Source organism: Sinocyclocheilus anshuiensis, unplaced genomic scaffold (assembly GCF_001515605.1).
Source record: "Sinocyclocheilus anshuiensis isolate Anshui unplaced genomic scaffold, SAMN03320099.WGS_v1.1 scaffold1053, whole genome shotgun sequence".
NCBI classification, from domain to species: domain Eukaryota; kingdom Metazoa; phylum Chordata; class Actinopteri; order Cypriniformes; family Cyprinidae; genus Sinocyclocheilus; species Sinocyclocheilus anshuiensis.
In genome coordinates, this window is record NW_015555711.1 from 478,067 (window position 1) to 493,841 (window position 15,775).

The 15,775-nt window shown below is 36.1% G+C and overlaps 3 protein-coding genes across 7 annotated transcripts in view; 1 reads left to right on the plus strand and 2 right to left on the minus strand.

The window, feature by feature from the left end:
• LOC107672031 (collagen alpha-1(XX) chain-like) overlaps positions 1 to 4,916 on the minus strand; it is a 28,743-nt gene extending 23,827 nt beyond the window's left edge. For both annotated transcript variants that reach the window (XM_016465101.1, XM_016465102.1), the window contains exons 1-2: positions 4,765 to 4,916; positions 3,670 to 3,791 (exon numbers count right to left, since the gene is read on the minus strand). In XM_016465101.1, coding sequence (XP_016320587.1) covers positions 3,670 to 3,766 — 97 coding nt within the window. In that variant the 5' untranslated portion in view covers positions 3,767 to 3,791; positions 4,765 to 4,916. The remainder of the gene's footprint in view (positions 1 to 3,669; positions 3,792 to 4,764) is intronic.
• A 1,007-nt stretch (positions 4,917 to 5,923) lies between these two features.
• On the minus strand, positions 5,924 to 14,334 carry LOC107672033 (solute carrier family 35 member C2-like). 4 transcript variants are annotated; one of them, XM_016465107.1, is made up of 10 exons: positions 14,116 to 14,334; positions 13,413 to 13,563; positions 13,153 to 13,303; positions 12,770 to 12,833; positions 10,867 to 10,939; positions 9,393 to 9,561; positions 9,218 to 9,301; positions 7,848 to 8,023; positions 7,522 to 7,651; positions 5,924 to 6,616 (listed from the first exon to the last, which is right to left on the minus strand). In XM_016465107.1, the coding sequence occupies exons 2-10, from the start codon at positions 13,521 to 13,523 to the stop codon at positions 6,489 to 6,491; spliced, it is 1,086 nt and encodes a 361-aa protein (XP_016320593.1). In that variant the 5' UTR covers positions 13,524 to 13,563; positions 14,116 to 14,334; the 3' UTR covers positions 5,924 to 6,488. The 4 variants fall into 4 exon arrangements, with proteins under 4 accessions (XP_016320593.1, XP_016320590.1, XP_016320589.1 ...); XM_016465104.1 differs by having other exon boundaries at positions 14,096 to 14,334; XM_016465103.1 differs by having other exon boundaries at positions 13,948 to 14,334.
• Positions 14,335 to 15,359: 1,025 nt separating this feature from the next.
• The window catches only part of taf13 (TATA-box binding protein associated factor 13), a 3,111-nt gene continuing 2,695 nt past the window's right edge, over positions 15,360 to 15,775 (plus strand). The window contains exon 1 of the mRNA XM_016464964.1: positions 15,360 to 15,500. The gene's annotated coding sequence lies outside the window, so the exon portion shown is untranslated. The remainder of the gene's footprint in view (positions 15,501 to 15,775) is intronic.

Consider the following 15,775-nt stretch of genomic DNA (forward strand, 5'->3'; position numbering starts at 1 on the left):
GGTTTTAAAATAAAAATGTTAATTGCCACATTCAAATAAAGATTTTAAAATGCAGGCTAAGTGTCACTAATTAAGCTAACTGTCAGCCTCTTATATGTAGGCTTCTCGTAAACAATTAGTCAATATGCATTAGGGCTGCCCTCGACTAAAGATTTTTCTGGTTGACTAGTAGTCGTTCATTTTAAGCATTAGTCGACTATTAGTCGCACTTTTATTAATAAACCATATAAATCATAATAATGAGCCTTTAATTGCCTACATAGCCTAATAAGCTACCATAAGGTACCACAGCGCACCGGCAAATATAATAATTATGAATGTGTTAGGGAAAAACAGCAAGTACACTGCATTAACGTTTTAATAATGTATTGTTACACTAGTGCGTTCTGTTTTCGGTTTAAAGGGGTCATATGATGCGATTTCAAGTTTTCCTTTCTCTTTGGAGTATTACAAGCTGATTTGAAGTCAGCGACACTGACTCGTCATTTCCGCAGTATGCGCCTATAGGCCTATGCATGTTTCATACGGATTACATAATCTGAAAATATTTGTTTTCTATTTGAATTGGTTCATTTAAAAGTTTCACTCTCTATATATATATTTTCATGTCTGTAATAAGGCAAGCAAACACGGAGTTTCGAAGTGACGCGCTCAAGCTCACAGAGTTCGAGACGATGAATGTTAGGTGAGCATATGGATGTCCTGCCCTATGTACTATATTACCACATAGACCAGCCGTTAACAATTTGTCCGTCACGGACTGCGTGATTTCGCCACTCGTGTGGATTTTTTTTTTCTGCGACTAAGCGACTAATGAAATTTTGGTCGACCAAGCCTCTTCTCGTCGACTAACGGTTAGTCTTTTAGTTAGGTTAGTTTTTTTCACAACGATTCAATTCGATTCGATCCACAATTAAATTCGATTCGATTAACGATTCGATTCTGCATTCTTTGTGCATTCACAGGATTATTTAAATGCTTCCCCTAAATTCTTTAAATGCTTAGTCAGGAGGCAAATTACACAGCAGCCTTTATGGTTACAGAACCATAGGTTAGAAAAAAAAGAAAGAAAAAAAAACACTTTTGTCTATTGTTAGATGCTAGTTTAATGATGCTATGGCATGACATGGCATATGTAGAAATTTATGTAAGTCAAAACGATGCATCGAGAAAACGAGTGAATCGTTACACCCCTATAAAATATGTATGTCTTGAAAGATCAAAGTCTTCCTCTAAAAGCATCTCAATGGCATTTTTCCCCTCTAAAAAGTTTTAATATTTGAACGGGAAGTTTTTCATTCATTCCTCCTTTTCCTTCATCACTGTTCTCTTGTTCAACTCTGCCCTTGTCTTCAGCTTATCTGCATAATTTCCACATGTCAGCTTGTCACAATCCCCTCTTTCATGTTCCCAGCCCCGTCTTCCCCTCTCCCCAGCTGTCCGTGAGTGCTCAAAGCCGGCCCTGTAATGCCCTGCAGGGTAACGGGGTTGAGGACCACAGGAAATCTGCTTTTCGGTGGGGTTGAAGGTCAGCCTGAAGGGGCTGCATGCATGTAACGTCATAGCCCAGATGAGTGTCACAATGAGGATGACCCCAAAAAACATGAAGATCTTTGTCCCCTCTTACTGTAGTGTCTTTAAGCTCCCGATTATGTTATTGGGAGAATAAAATTGGGGAAATGCTGAAATGCTGGGTTCATACACTGTACAAAAAAATGCTGGGTTTCATGTACTATAAAAATGTTTTATTAGGTATAAAAATGTGTTAACATCCAAATTAAGGGGTTTAATTCAAGGGGGAAAACCATTTTATTTTATTTTTTTATTATTATTGCTGTTATTATAAAAGCAGGGAATAGTGAAATGCTGGGTTTCACGTACTATAAAAATGTTTTATTAGGTATAAATGATGCATTAAAATTAACAGATTTAATTAAAGTAAAAATATATATTATTATAATATAATTTTATGAAATTGTAATATTGTTATTATTAATATAAAACCAGGTGAATGATGAAATGCTGTGTTGCATGCATTTAAAAAAATGTGTTATCAGGTATAAAAATGTTTCATGTGGTACGTTTAATTCAAGTAAAATTATTATTATTATTAATTTTATTTATGACAATTAACTGCATTCGATTACAGCAATAAAAGTACCTTTAAGGGTGAAATTCAGTAGAATTGGCTTCTTACAGTATCATTTTCACAGTGTGGCAACAAATAAATATCCATGGTCTGCATTAACTGGCAGTGGATCAGAGGCAAAAAAAAGCTTTCACACAGCAGCACCACCAACCCAGAAGTCAACAAATGTGCAGCCAACTGCTCAGACAAAAACAAGTGTCGAAAACACACGCGCAGCATGTATCCTCTAGGGATGACAGAGATAACAAGAGGCCTAGAGAGGACACAAATTATTCCAAGCATTTTTAAGGCAAATTTCTTGGCCAAATGTAGCAACGTCCACAAAACGCTATGTGCAGTTGTCTAGGGATTCCACAATGTTGCACAATGGCCTCAGGCAGTAAGTTTGCATTTTAGACTATTCTTTTCTGGTGTACTGCTAACCAAGAATTTCCTTCCCTTGGGGAAATATACAATTTAGACAGATTGAGGTGGGGGAAAAAATCTGTATCATTTGGCTAAAAAAGGAGTTTAAAATGTTAGCGTTTCTGCACTGTTATAGGTTTTCCATTGTTGTGAAATTACAACACACTTTTCTAGCAAGTGGGTTGTAAATTTGGTCCCATTAGAAGGACTGTTAGGAATGCAGATGACATTTCACAAGTAAAACAGAAGCTGTTTGTTTTCTCACAGTTTTTCTGATGCTATCATAGACAGAATAAAGGATCTGTAAATGCATTTACTGAAGTCTTATCTAAAAACAGTTCTCTAAGGCAAATGTGATATAGTATTGGTACCATATTAGTACTACTATAGTACAGCATTTACATTCAGAAAACTCAGTTATGATGAGATATAATTTAATTAACTGATTTAATGCTTAAAAGTATCATTTCTGTGCCACTAGGAAACTACCAGTAATATATAAACGAATATGGATACTTATATTTGTTTTTCTGCAAACTGGATTATTATTAGGAACATTTTAATACTACAAAGCTGCACACTTCACCTTTAAATAAACATGAAAGGGAACGTAGTTCTGCACCAGAAGGGAGCTATATGTGGATTGCTATTTTTGTTTGCGTGCATGAATGCTACTTGACCCTTTTATTTCATTTTGAAGTGCACCGGCATTGCATTTTGGTTAGAAAAAAGGACATCTAATTATGGAAGCACCAGTAATTATCCACGGCTCTCAAAGTCTGACCATATTCAAGGATGCAGAAACATATGTGCAAAAATACAGAAACAAACATACAGTTAGGGGTTTACAAAAATTACTAGAGTAGATTTTACTTAGTTTATCCTTCGCTGCCAGTATTTAACTGTGCACAAACATTTTCTCTGTTTACATACATTCATATTACATCTGATTACCTTACCAGATTACCTTTCGGTACAAAATAGTACCGAAATGTAATGCTGGCAATATTTCGGATATCCATCGTAACATAAAAAAAATTCTCAACATCATCCAAAATATGGTGCATATCTAGTAAATGAGTGGCTTGAGTGAAAGGTAAAAGGCAATATATAACCTTGGGAATGGACTTCAGAAACCAGCATCAGGAGAACCGTCACCAGGATGAGTCTCGTTCGCTCTGAGAGGACAGAAGGAAAGCTGTGGGCCATCATAAACTTGCAAGTATCAATTAAAGACCTGTGGGAAAATGATCACTGTAAGCAAGGCAAAAATGAGCGTAACTTTCGTTCACTCCAAACAAACATCAAAGCAGAAGTGATCGTGATAAAAATTAATATCAGTTATGGTTGTTGGCACCATAAAGTTGTTCAACTGTTGTTTTCTGATGAAGCGACACAACAAGAGCATCCCAAACCTTTTAAATGTCACACAACTTTAAATATACTCTCCTAATCAATGAGGGGGGGGTGAGAAAGACAGAAGAGAGAGATGGGACACTTAAAGAAAAGGCTGCACCAAACTGGTCATTACAAGCCCATTGAAGACTATTACAAGACGAGGGAGGGAAAGCTGAACACCTGTTATACATGTAGAACCAGACATGTCTGCAAAATCAGAATGTAGTTTAGTAACTGACCCATTACAATCCCACCTGTGCACATCAAAAATTAATGGAGAGAACAGAAAAATCTTCTCAGCAGTGCGTTGGTAAATATTATGTGTGAGGAGTGCAATTATTTGACACCTATTTTAATTGGACACCCTCCCTCCCCTCGCTTTGGGCCATAATAAGACGGCCTTTTCATGCATTGGCTTGTTGTACGGAATACAGCAGAAATAGATGATATCAGGAACTTTAAAGAGTTGAATCTGTTGTGATACCACACCTATAGTGAGCTGTCGAAAGTTATTACCGCTACACAAGCGCATTATGAAACCCAAAACTGAAGCAGCACGCAAAAATGAGATGAACTGCGTATTACTAGGTGGTTAGACTTTACTGTCTTACTCACTAACTCAAACTTTACTTATATAGATATTGCTCAACTCAGTCACAAACGTAAACGACTAGGAACAATTACAGCGAGTCAAAGCGAATTAAAATATATAATTCAAAACAGCAACAGCTTCTGTTTCTGCAGCAATGAGAAACGCACACTTACATAACATATATAACTCAAATAAAGGTCTATTAGGCTAGTAAGTTTACCTGAAGCTGAAGCGTGTATCTGGCGCATTCCACACAGGTAAGGGATGTTAACACATTGAGTCCCGGTCACTCACTTCCCATTTGCTGCCGTTTATGTCTCTACTTTGGCTGGGTTAGGTGTGCAATCTGATACGGGTGCAGTGCCGTCCTCTAGTAATATAGAGGCGGGGAAAAGACAGTCAGGGTGGTATATCAGCTGTTCTGCAAGGCTCGAGAGAAGAGAAACTGCTGCATATAATGTTCAGTATGTTTTTGAGACACAGGGCCTACACAAAAAACTCACCTGCTTCTTTTATATAAATAAACAAACTTTACCAGAAATGTCCGAATAGCCTACAACGTGGCTGATTGCTTTAATTAGCATAAATTTAGCAGCCAGATTTAATGAGCCATGTCGGGCTAAAAACAAGTTATATGTCTGAAGATATAGTTTGAGGTAACAAGCAGAAAAGCGACTTAAAAAGAGACATAAAACCTGCATGGAACGTTTGCGTCAATGCGTATATGAGCAAAGGAAACATTGTATCAAATATTTAGATTAAAGCGTTCCAAAATGCATTTTTTTTTAAATAAACGTTTGTTTTAAACTTTTTATTAAATGTCAGACGAGACTCATCGGCAAACAGACGCATACTGTCAGCCTAAAGTGAATTCATTACCGTCTTCTAAAACAGTTGTGCTCTCTCTTGATCCAAAATAAACGTTTGTTTTAAACTTTTTATTCAATGTCAGACGAGACTGACGCATACTGACGCATACTGTCAGCCTAAAGTGAATTCATTACCGTCTTCTAAAACAGTTGTGCTCTCTCTTGATCCTCAGACTGCTGGAAAACTGAACTGGCCTTCTGACTTCGAAATTATTCCACTAAACAAACTCAATAACCTCAATCAGGTTCCTACATTTACAGACTTCCCTGCATCTGCACGAAAACTCCACACAAATCTAATTGGGCTATAATGAAGTCTGCCTCCCTCTCTAAGAGCTGATAGTTGAATGATGAAAATTAAGTATATTAAGCCTAGACAGCAAGTAAATAGGCTACACACCATTCACAAAGTTGCCCTGTATAAAAGGAAAAGGGAAGGAATACATGGTAGAAGAAAACGAAGTTCATTCATTTTATTAAAAAACAAACAAACAAGTAGTTCACTTACATTCTATATTATAATTAGTGAAGCAATTATTGTGGGCAAGTGAAACAGAATTGATATTTAGTAAAATAAATCCTTTATTGCCATGTAAACAAATGTTTAAGGCCACTTGGAGATTGGTCCTGTGCTGAGATCAATGCCACCAGCAGTTTTGAAGTTATATTTCACCTATAAATTAAAATTCTGTCAAACTTACTCACCCATTTGTCTTCCAAAACCCATATGACTTTTTCTTCAGAGTAAATAAACGATCATTTTATCTTTTTTGACAGCCCTTGGTCTCCATCCATTTTAATTGTATGGAAGACATTCCTTTTGTGTTCCACAGAAAAAGAAAAAAAGTCATACAGGTTTGGAGCAGCATGGGGGTGAGGAAATGATGACTGAAGTGAAATGTTCGGATGAACTAACCCACCCAGTTTCTTTTAGAGTCCTGTCTTCCCAAGAGCAAAGATCATTCATATCATGTCTGGGGCTGGTTGAGTACCTGTGATCAATGTGACCATTCACGTAAGCCTTTAAGAGAAAACATTCCACAAGTCTATTTAGGATATTCATGTCATCCTGGAACTAATAAAGGATCTCTTGCTCCTCTTCATCATTTGTGTCTTCACAATAGTCTTCTTTTGTCTGTAGAAGTGGAAGCTCAAGGTCCGGGTTGTCTCTGACTGGTAGTTGTCTTACCATGGGTCCATTTCCTATAAAAAGACAGAAACACACACCCTAAGAACAATACCTGGTCAAAACAATTATTGATTTAAAAACCAGCTTTGCACATTTTCTTTTTCTTAAGATTTTTATCCAATCTAGTATTGAAGCTGTACTTTAACACAATCGATAATGCCAGCAGAGGTCCAATATTGGCTATAAGTTAAAGTCTCTCATAAAATGTTCTATGAAATAATAATAATTAAAAACAATCTAAGCTAATTTACATAAAAAAAATTAAAATAGAAAAAAAGCTACAAAAATTAAACTAATTTAATTAAAAAAAAAACAATTGTGTAGAATGATATTTTACCCATTACAAAAATAAAAATAGTTTTTCACATTACAGAAGTTACAAAAAACAGTTTGACACGTTAAATTTTACAGCAAAATTTACTGTTAACAAATAAGCACTGCATAGTCATAATGACTATGACAATAAAGTAAGCATGAAATTAAAATTCACCCCATCTATTTCCTAAATGCAGGTCTTATAGTGAACAATTCATCTGTACTGGTGTTTCATTTTTTTTCAAGAAAAAAAAAAGTTAATTTGCCTCCACTTTTGAGTGCAACACCAACATCTCAACGATGCATAGAATAAAGTCTGCACCCTACATTTTTTCTTTTACGCTAATTTATTATACAAGGATGTATGTCAAAATATAGAACGTGTCGCTACTTAAGTTTCATCACAACCAGTAAAAATTAATTAACTCTGAAACCGCCTTTATGCCCTGATTGTTCTTAAAAAGTCTGTTTTTTTTTAATTATTATTATTATTTCATGCATTTTGTATTTTGTCTTGATGTTGTTTTGTTTGTCATTTATTGTGTAATACAAAACTATGCAAAACATTACAAATACTTACAGGCATAATCGGAATAAGTCTTACCTTTGTTGTAGTATGTTTTGAGACCAACATGCAGTGATATGCCAGACAGACACACAGCAAAGCCCAACCAGTTGACTGTGCTCATTTTATCCCCCATGAACTCCACTGCCAGCAGCAGAGTGCACACCTCCTACAGAGAGAGACAGAGACAAAGAGAATGTCTTTGTGAAGAATATTCATGGTTTAAGGCTAATAAAGGCTTTGAGACCTAGCTAAACTGTTGAGAAATGGAGAAAAATAAAACGATGAGGGTATACAAAGAGCTTCTGCAGTTTTGTTTATTACTCATAATTATGTGAAAGCAACAAAGATGTATTCTTTCTCACCTTAAAAATGCCTGCAATAGATAGCGTCAGACTGGAGGTGCGGGACACCAGCAGGAACTCAGAGAAGCCCAGCCCAAATGCCAGCATTCCACCCACAGACAGAGTCACCAGAGAGTAGAGCAGGTGGGAGAGCTCACTGACCCTGAAGAGCTTCTCTGTGGTACTCACACTCAGCCCTGCTCAGCAATCACAGGATGAAGAAACAAGCAAACAGATCTGTAAGGATTGCAATGCCACTGGTAACCAAGAGACATATTTTGCATGAAGTAAATGAAATGAATTTTAGGACTATTAAAATTTAGTCCATTGTGATTTTCATGACAAGTATTAGAGCAAAAAATGATTCTTAAATTGTGACTACTATAAGTACCCATTATGGTAATATTTGTTGTATTAAATCTAAGCTGATTTTATAAAAAAAAATAAAAAAATAAAAATAAAAATATGTATATGGGTATATTTTTACCCACTACAACATTATAACGTCTTATTTTTTATTTTGAGGTAAAATATGACCCTGACATTTCTTTGTGAGATTTGCACTTATGGAAGACAAAATACTAAAATACAGCTCAAATTAAAGACAGGAATCCCACACTTTCTAACCAATCAATGGCTTTGGCATTTGTTTGTGATGACTAGATGAAGATTTCTTTAAAATTATTTTATATACCTTTTTCCTGAGTAAACGATGAGCGCCACCATTACGAATTCTAACTTCCGATTGGATGCTCGTCTGTTCCGGTCTCCTTAGGAACCCATTCAAATAATGCCCATCTGTTTTTAATATAGCTAACGTTGGCAGCTTCGTGTCATCTACACACTCATTAAACTTTGAGGAGTGAGGCACTGACAAATGACGGTAATTGCGACACTGTAAAGTGATGGCGCTATGGAGCCATGTGCTTTTTTAAAACAGTATAATAGGTTTAACATTAGATTATCAGCTTGGAATATATGCTAAATTGACTAGAATCACTGGAGACCAGAAATGCAAAGCATCCTTCCGGTTAAGAGTCAGGCGTGACTTCAGGAAAAACATCTATAGAGATCACACTCATAAAAGCAATTTCTAGGCAGCATAATATTTAACAACTGAGCATAGCTAGAAAAACAGCGCTTTCAAATTGTATTAATTTCAAATGTTCCAGGCCTCAAAATCACAGTTTTGAAATACACATTATGGAACCTACACCGCTGTTTAAAAATTTGGGGTAAGGTTTTTAAAAATGCTCTACAAGTCTGCATTTATTTGATCAAATATACATTAAGAACAGTAATATTGTAAAATGTTATATTTATTTATTTTTTAATACATTTCAATACATTTTAATATATATATATATAAAAAAAACTGGTGTCAGACTGACCCTCATTAAGAAGAAACAGAGGAAAGAGGCCAAGGAACATGAGAGGCTGCAGATGGTACATAGTGTCTATGGGGTTCTGAAGGCCTGTGTGGCAAAGACAAGGACATAAGAGTCACGAGAATTCACCACTTCACCATACAGACCGGCGAACACAGTTCATAACATGTTGACTTACCAAGCTCTGCTTTCTGCATAAGCACTTGAGTAAGAGTCCAGCGGATCCCTCCGATGAAAGAGGCCAACAGGACCATGATGAAGCCCTCCAGATTAAACTGAGTGGACTTCAGAGTGAACATGAACAGACCACTGGCTATCAGCAACACCACGAGGATAAGGAATGGGTTCTGTTAGGTTCAAAAAAGTCAAGTCAAGTAAATACATCAACAGAAAATAAAATTAATGAATTTTAATGGTATCTTTAATGAAGCTAAAATCAAAAGTGAACATTAACTGGTTTATAATGGCTTCCTGTTACAATTGATTTTACCCTCTTAAATCACCTAACGGCTTGGCAACTGCATGTATTACTGATTGCTTGCTATTAATGTTCCAGCACAACTCCCAGATTATGTGAAACTTTTAAAGTGCCAAAACTGGAGAGGAATCATACAGCTTTTATGCATGTATGAAACACTGCTTTATTTTCCTTTCCTTTCTTTATTTTGTTTAATATTTTTCTTTATTTTGTTTAAATTTTAATAGTCTATGCTTCATTTGAAATGTATTAACACCGATCACCCTTTCTCTTTCCAGTCTGCAATTTTTTCAAACACCATTCTCAAAGTGAAGATTTCTGTTTTATTTTGTGGTATATGCAAGCAATGACGGAGTGTCGTAAAACTGAAAGCCATTCAAAAGCAGTGATTTATCTATTTTATGGTTTATGATATTTAGTTTTGGCTAGTAGAAATTCTAAATGGCTGGTAAGTTAAATATTTGTAGCCAGTAAAACATCTGACAAATTCCCCATAGCCATAAGATAAAGACAATAGCTGTGCTGGGATTTTGGCTATATTTATATGTTACCTGTTCACTAAGGGAAAAAGTTAGAAGCAAAAGAATGTCTTTTTGGCTATTACATTAGGCGAGCTAACTACTGCTCAGCTAAACACAGAAACATCCATCAAGATAAACACACTCACTGGCAAAAAAAAATAAATTGGGTTAACATCTCACATGCAGTTTTCAAATTTTTCGTCTCACAGTGTGACCTCTCAGAAAAACTCTCACAGCATATTTATTAAGAGCATTTTAACAGTCCTTTAACATGATGTAAAAACGTCTCATCTAAAATGTCTGCTGTTAAAACATATGTCATCATCCTTCACAACAGTTGGAATGCACTCTCTTTAAAATGTCTAAATGTACTTTAACTGTCACACTCTATAACATGCTGTTCTCTAGTCTGGGGGTGATAATGATTATATGCGCACATACATAGAGATCAGCCAGTTCAACAAAGTTCACATGAAAAGATGTCTTATTAAATACTGCACATTGCTGCCTATGGCTAATTTAACAATGCATCTTGATGTGGCCATTATGTAAGTAAAATATATGCTTAATGGGTCTGAACTAAAAATAGCTTCCTTTGAACATTAGCTTCCTTTAAGTCCTTTATTCAAGAATTGAGTGTATTTCACACTTACCGGCTCCTCCAGTTTGAAGACCAGAGAGAAAAAGAGAATGAAGAGAACAGCTGAAGACTTGGTCATGGTGTACCTAGAAGAAACCCCAAATTCCCAAGTAGTTTTAATTTAACTTGCTTTTCCTGAAGCAAACACCAGTTTGTAGGTCAAGTGTTCAGGTTTTAAGACTGGAATACACTACATGACTACTGCATAGATTTTGCCCCAATTTGTAGTCTGGAGGAGTTGAAATTCATTGCTAAAAGTCAGAGCCAGTCTGCAGATTTTGGGTAATCGGTGTTGACAGATTTCACAGAAAATAATGTAGAGAATGAAGGGAAGAAAGATTTTTAAGCTTCAGGCTTTGATTTCATCCAGAAAATAAATGATTTTAGAACACATATTGTTTTCATATAACATTCATCTCCTAGCAACGAGATGCCCAGTAAGCATTTACAAAGATGATATGTGAGAAAAAAAATTGTGATTCATCAAATTATGTAAGAAAAAGAGTCCAACGAGACAAGTGTAGCAAACTGGTTGCCAGGAACAACACTAATACATTCATATATTTTTATCATTTTAACAGTCACTGCATAATCCCATGACTGATTCAATCAATTAAGTATGCATTTAATTAAATATGCATTTAAAAATAGACAGCACATCTACATGTAAGACTAACAATATATATGAAATGTTTGAATGAAGTCTGTGGCTGTGTTCAAAATGGCATACTTGCTTACTGCCCAGTACACAGTATATACTGCCTACTACTGTTTTAAGAATAGTGTGAAACAGTATACAATAAGCAATAAAATGTTTCAGAGTAGTATGCTACCGTGTTGTCACATGACAAAAAAAATGAACCTTATTAATTCAGCACAGCTGTCGAGGTAGTTACCTTACAAATAAATGTGTGAACCATTCTTTTTACAAAGGCTTATTAATAATTATGCATACTAGTAAACAATGCTATATTGCCCAGTTGAACTCATCTCATAAATAATTAACTTAACATGTTGAACAGAACTGGATCAACACTAAGCTGTCTTTAACTGAACAATATTTTATTTTTGGCAGTTACACTTAGTGGAAAAAGCAATATATTCTAGTTACACTAAGTGCAAATAATGATACGTTTTGTTTATTTATATATTATTTATATATTATATTACTACAATATTATTGTTATTTAATATCTTTGAAACAATCTGTACTGTATAAAGTGCTATAGAGATAAAGGTGACGTCATTTGATTTGAGCGGAAATGTGCTGTAGAAATTAAGTTACAATTTATGCTCTACTAACGATATTGTTTTTAGATACAGAGCAATAGTTTGTAGTTTACAGTAATATGTATATACATATAAAAGTGTTACATTTATAATTACTATCCCCCGTCTCCAGTTCACTCACAATTTGAAGATGAAACGTTACATGGAGCGAGTTGCGTTCTGGAAAACAGTATCCCATGCACTTGTCTTCAGATGAATACATAAAATTTAAACAAATGTAGCAGGTAATCCGGGAATTCCATGCATACAGAAAATTCACATACTATTCACATTATACACACTGCATACTGCAATAAAGTAGGAGTTTTATGGTAGTATGCCATTCTGAACACTGCTTGTACTTGTACTGATTTCAGTGTACTTGAGTTATATTTAGCAGATTCTGGCAAATATAGTAGGTCATCCGGGTATTCCATGCATACAGAAAATGTGCATACTATGCACAGTGTACATTCTGGATTCTGCAGAAATAGTAAGAGTAGTATGACACTATGGCATTTCGAGCACAGCACGTACGTCTGTACTAGTACTTAAGGTTAAGGGATGTTTTATGTTTGAGAAATAAGAATAAAAGTCTGCCTTGCAAACACTATAAAATCCAATCTCTCAGGTAATAGCATGCTTACAAACTAATAGTGATGAAAAGGAAGCTCCAGTTGGACAATCCGATATCCAGCGTTGTTGCCAGGGCTGATGGACACAGACAAACAGTTGTACACATATTACTGTATGATGAATCACTGTCTAAGCATATACTGTACATCATAAATCATTCTATGCTTAAACTTGAATAATGGGCTTGTGGACAAGATTCCAGAATACTCGAGCAGAGATCAACTAGATTCGCTACATTCAATCAGTGTGGACTTCACCCACCCAAACTGTGTGTTGGATAGAAAAGATAACAGGTCTTATCTCCTCAGCTACCATTATGGCAAACATTCAAACACATTTTTCGTCTTTGGACTCACTGATTAATTTTTTCCCAAAACAAACAAAAAATTCTTACCTGTCGGGGCCACTTTAGAAAGGTAAACCTTCCAGGGAAGTGTCACTCGAGGCTTTCCCGTCCAGCATTGCATGGCAAAGCGTGTCAGTGTGGAGAAACTGAAAATTATTACGAAATGGACCAGCGTCATGAACAGAGGAAAGTGGAAGTCCTGAGGCAGATGAAAAAAACAGACATTATACAACACAAATGGGCAAAAATAAGTGTTCTTTTCAAAACGAAGAACAGGCATGTTTTCACCCAGCTGAACTATATCTTACCCTCATGAGCCACTTGTTGTAGAATGTTATGCCAATGGAAAACACATAGTAGAAGAGCACCAGGCCCACGGTGCGCAGCGCCCTGTAGAGGCACTGCGTCGGGCACGCCATCCTCCTGGACAACCCGGATCCGACAAGGCACAGCTAAACACTATTAACAAGAGCAAGGAAGACAATAAGAATTAACCAGAGCTAGTATGTTAACTCTGGGTAATTTGATAAGAACATGCAGGGCCAAAGTTTGATGTGCGCGAGTATTGATCAAAGAAGCACTTGTTGAACAGTGCAACATATTGTATCAGAACAGCTGTGCTTTTAAAATGTCTGATGAAGTGCGGGGGTAACGTTACTTACGTTTTGTTTTGACAGGCGTTTAAGCAATAAACTCTTAATTAAACGTTGTTTCACGCACTCGCGAGCACTAAACCTAGTTACTTCAATTTACTGACGCTGTGACAGTTTGCACACGCTGGCTGTGCCATTTAACGTTACAGCTAACCAGAACTAGCTACGATCAGTGACCACAATTTCTTACCTCAGTTTACATAGTCCTCGAAAAACAAAAATCTGGTAGCATTAAACTCTATGTAACCATCATTTGGATACGCGAGTCTCCTCAGAGCACTAAGGTGACATTAATGCGAGACTCTGCCATTCAAATAACTGTTCTTGTTTGTGAACCTAGACACCCCTGTGTAGTTACTTCTGCTGCTGTGACGTGGACGTTGCTCTTCGGACACATACGCTGCAGCCCAAGTAGATATAACTGCAGACCGGGAAAATTTCTACACATAATGGTTTGAAATGAAAGTTTTTCTGAATTTTTATTAAGCACACAAATGCCAAAATGTAAATGCGCTAAATAGTAGACTGGCTGCTGTTTGCTATGTTTAGCGCTGATCGGTTCGTTCTTTTGATTCGAATCGTTTTGATTAATCAATTGAACCGGTTCATGAAACAAATCGTTCACGAATCGGACTGATTCGACCTTGAGCGGTTCTCCAGTCAAGAACTCATCGGCTGAACTCAGAATAAAGTTGTCTTGTAATAATGTAATTACCACCGACATGGTCCGAGAACCGATGAGTGAGCTGATAGTTTGTGAGTGAACATTTAACTGATGGACACACGAAATTACACGAAAACTCCCTCCCAAATAAAAGGTTATTAGTGTTTACGAAAGACAGGGAAAAATAAATATAAATACAACATTAAACTAAATAAAAAAGACAGCAGTTTAAAGTTTTAAATGATCTTTAACATTCTAGCAAATCTGGATTTGTTTTGTTTACTTAAAAGAACCAATAAGCATAACATAAGAAATTCAATAAATACCTTAAAACGTGGTTTAGAGTCACTACGTTTGCTGCTGTGTATGTGAAATTTGTCAAAAAATAAATAAATAAATTCACCATAACAAATTATCAGATATATTTTATGATTCAAAGTATACAAAGACTTGTTTTTACAAAACCTCTCCAGTTTTATTTAGAATATCTTACATACAATCTTATTATGTCACGTGCATAGGTAACAAGGTACAACTGAAGTAAATTCGATCCACAACACATAGCCTATATAAAACACATAATGTGGCTGAATTTATTGCATATAATTTTATTTAGCAATAACAACTATTTAGAACAAATTCAAACATAAAAATACACATTTTAATCTAAAATGCTCGGCAGCACTGATGGGCGAAACAACAAATACAAATGTATAACAGAACATCAAGAAATATAACAAAGAACAAAACTAACAGCCAAGGTAAAGAAAACTCAATTATAATCTAAATAAAGCGATGCATAAAAGGATAATAAATAATCAACACAAAAGGGTTCCTGTTGACTTTACTGGAGTGTGACGCAGAAGAATCGCTGAATTGATTCGTTCAAAAGAACCAATTCACAGAAATGATTCGAACGTTCCACCACGCCCCCTTTAATAAGTTCGTCATCCAGAACGCCAGGGGTCGCTGACGGTTTCTTCCACTGGCGCGTTATGTGGAAATGAATGAGCAGTACTTCCTGTCTTTGCATTTGCCTGTTGGGGTGTTTTGTTTTTGTTCCCGTCCGGTTTTCACAAGTAAGTTATACATAAACGCTGTGCCTGTTATTCTGTTATAATATAGAACAGCGGTTCTCAATTCCAGTCCTCGCGTACCCCCGCTCTGCATGTTTTGCACGTCTCTCTTTGTTAACACACCTGATTCAGATCATCATCTCGTTAGAAGCGAGCTCCGTGCATGAACTGTGTTCCAATTGACATGGTCCCTACACAGTGTCCATTGCTCCCTACTCCCTGAGCAGGGGAAATCCGTTGAAGTTTACTTCACTTCGGAATATTCATTTACAGATTTG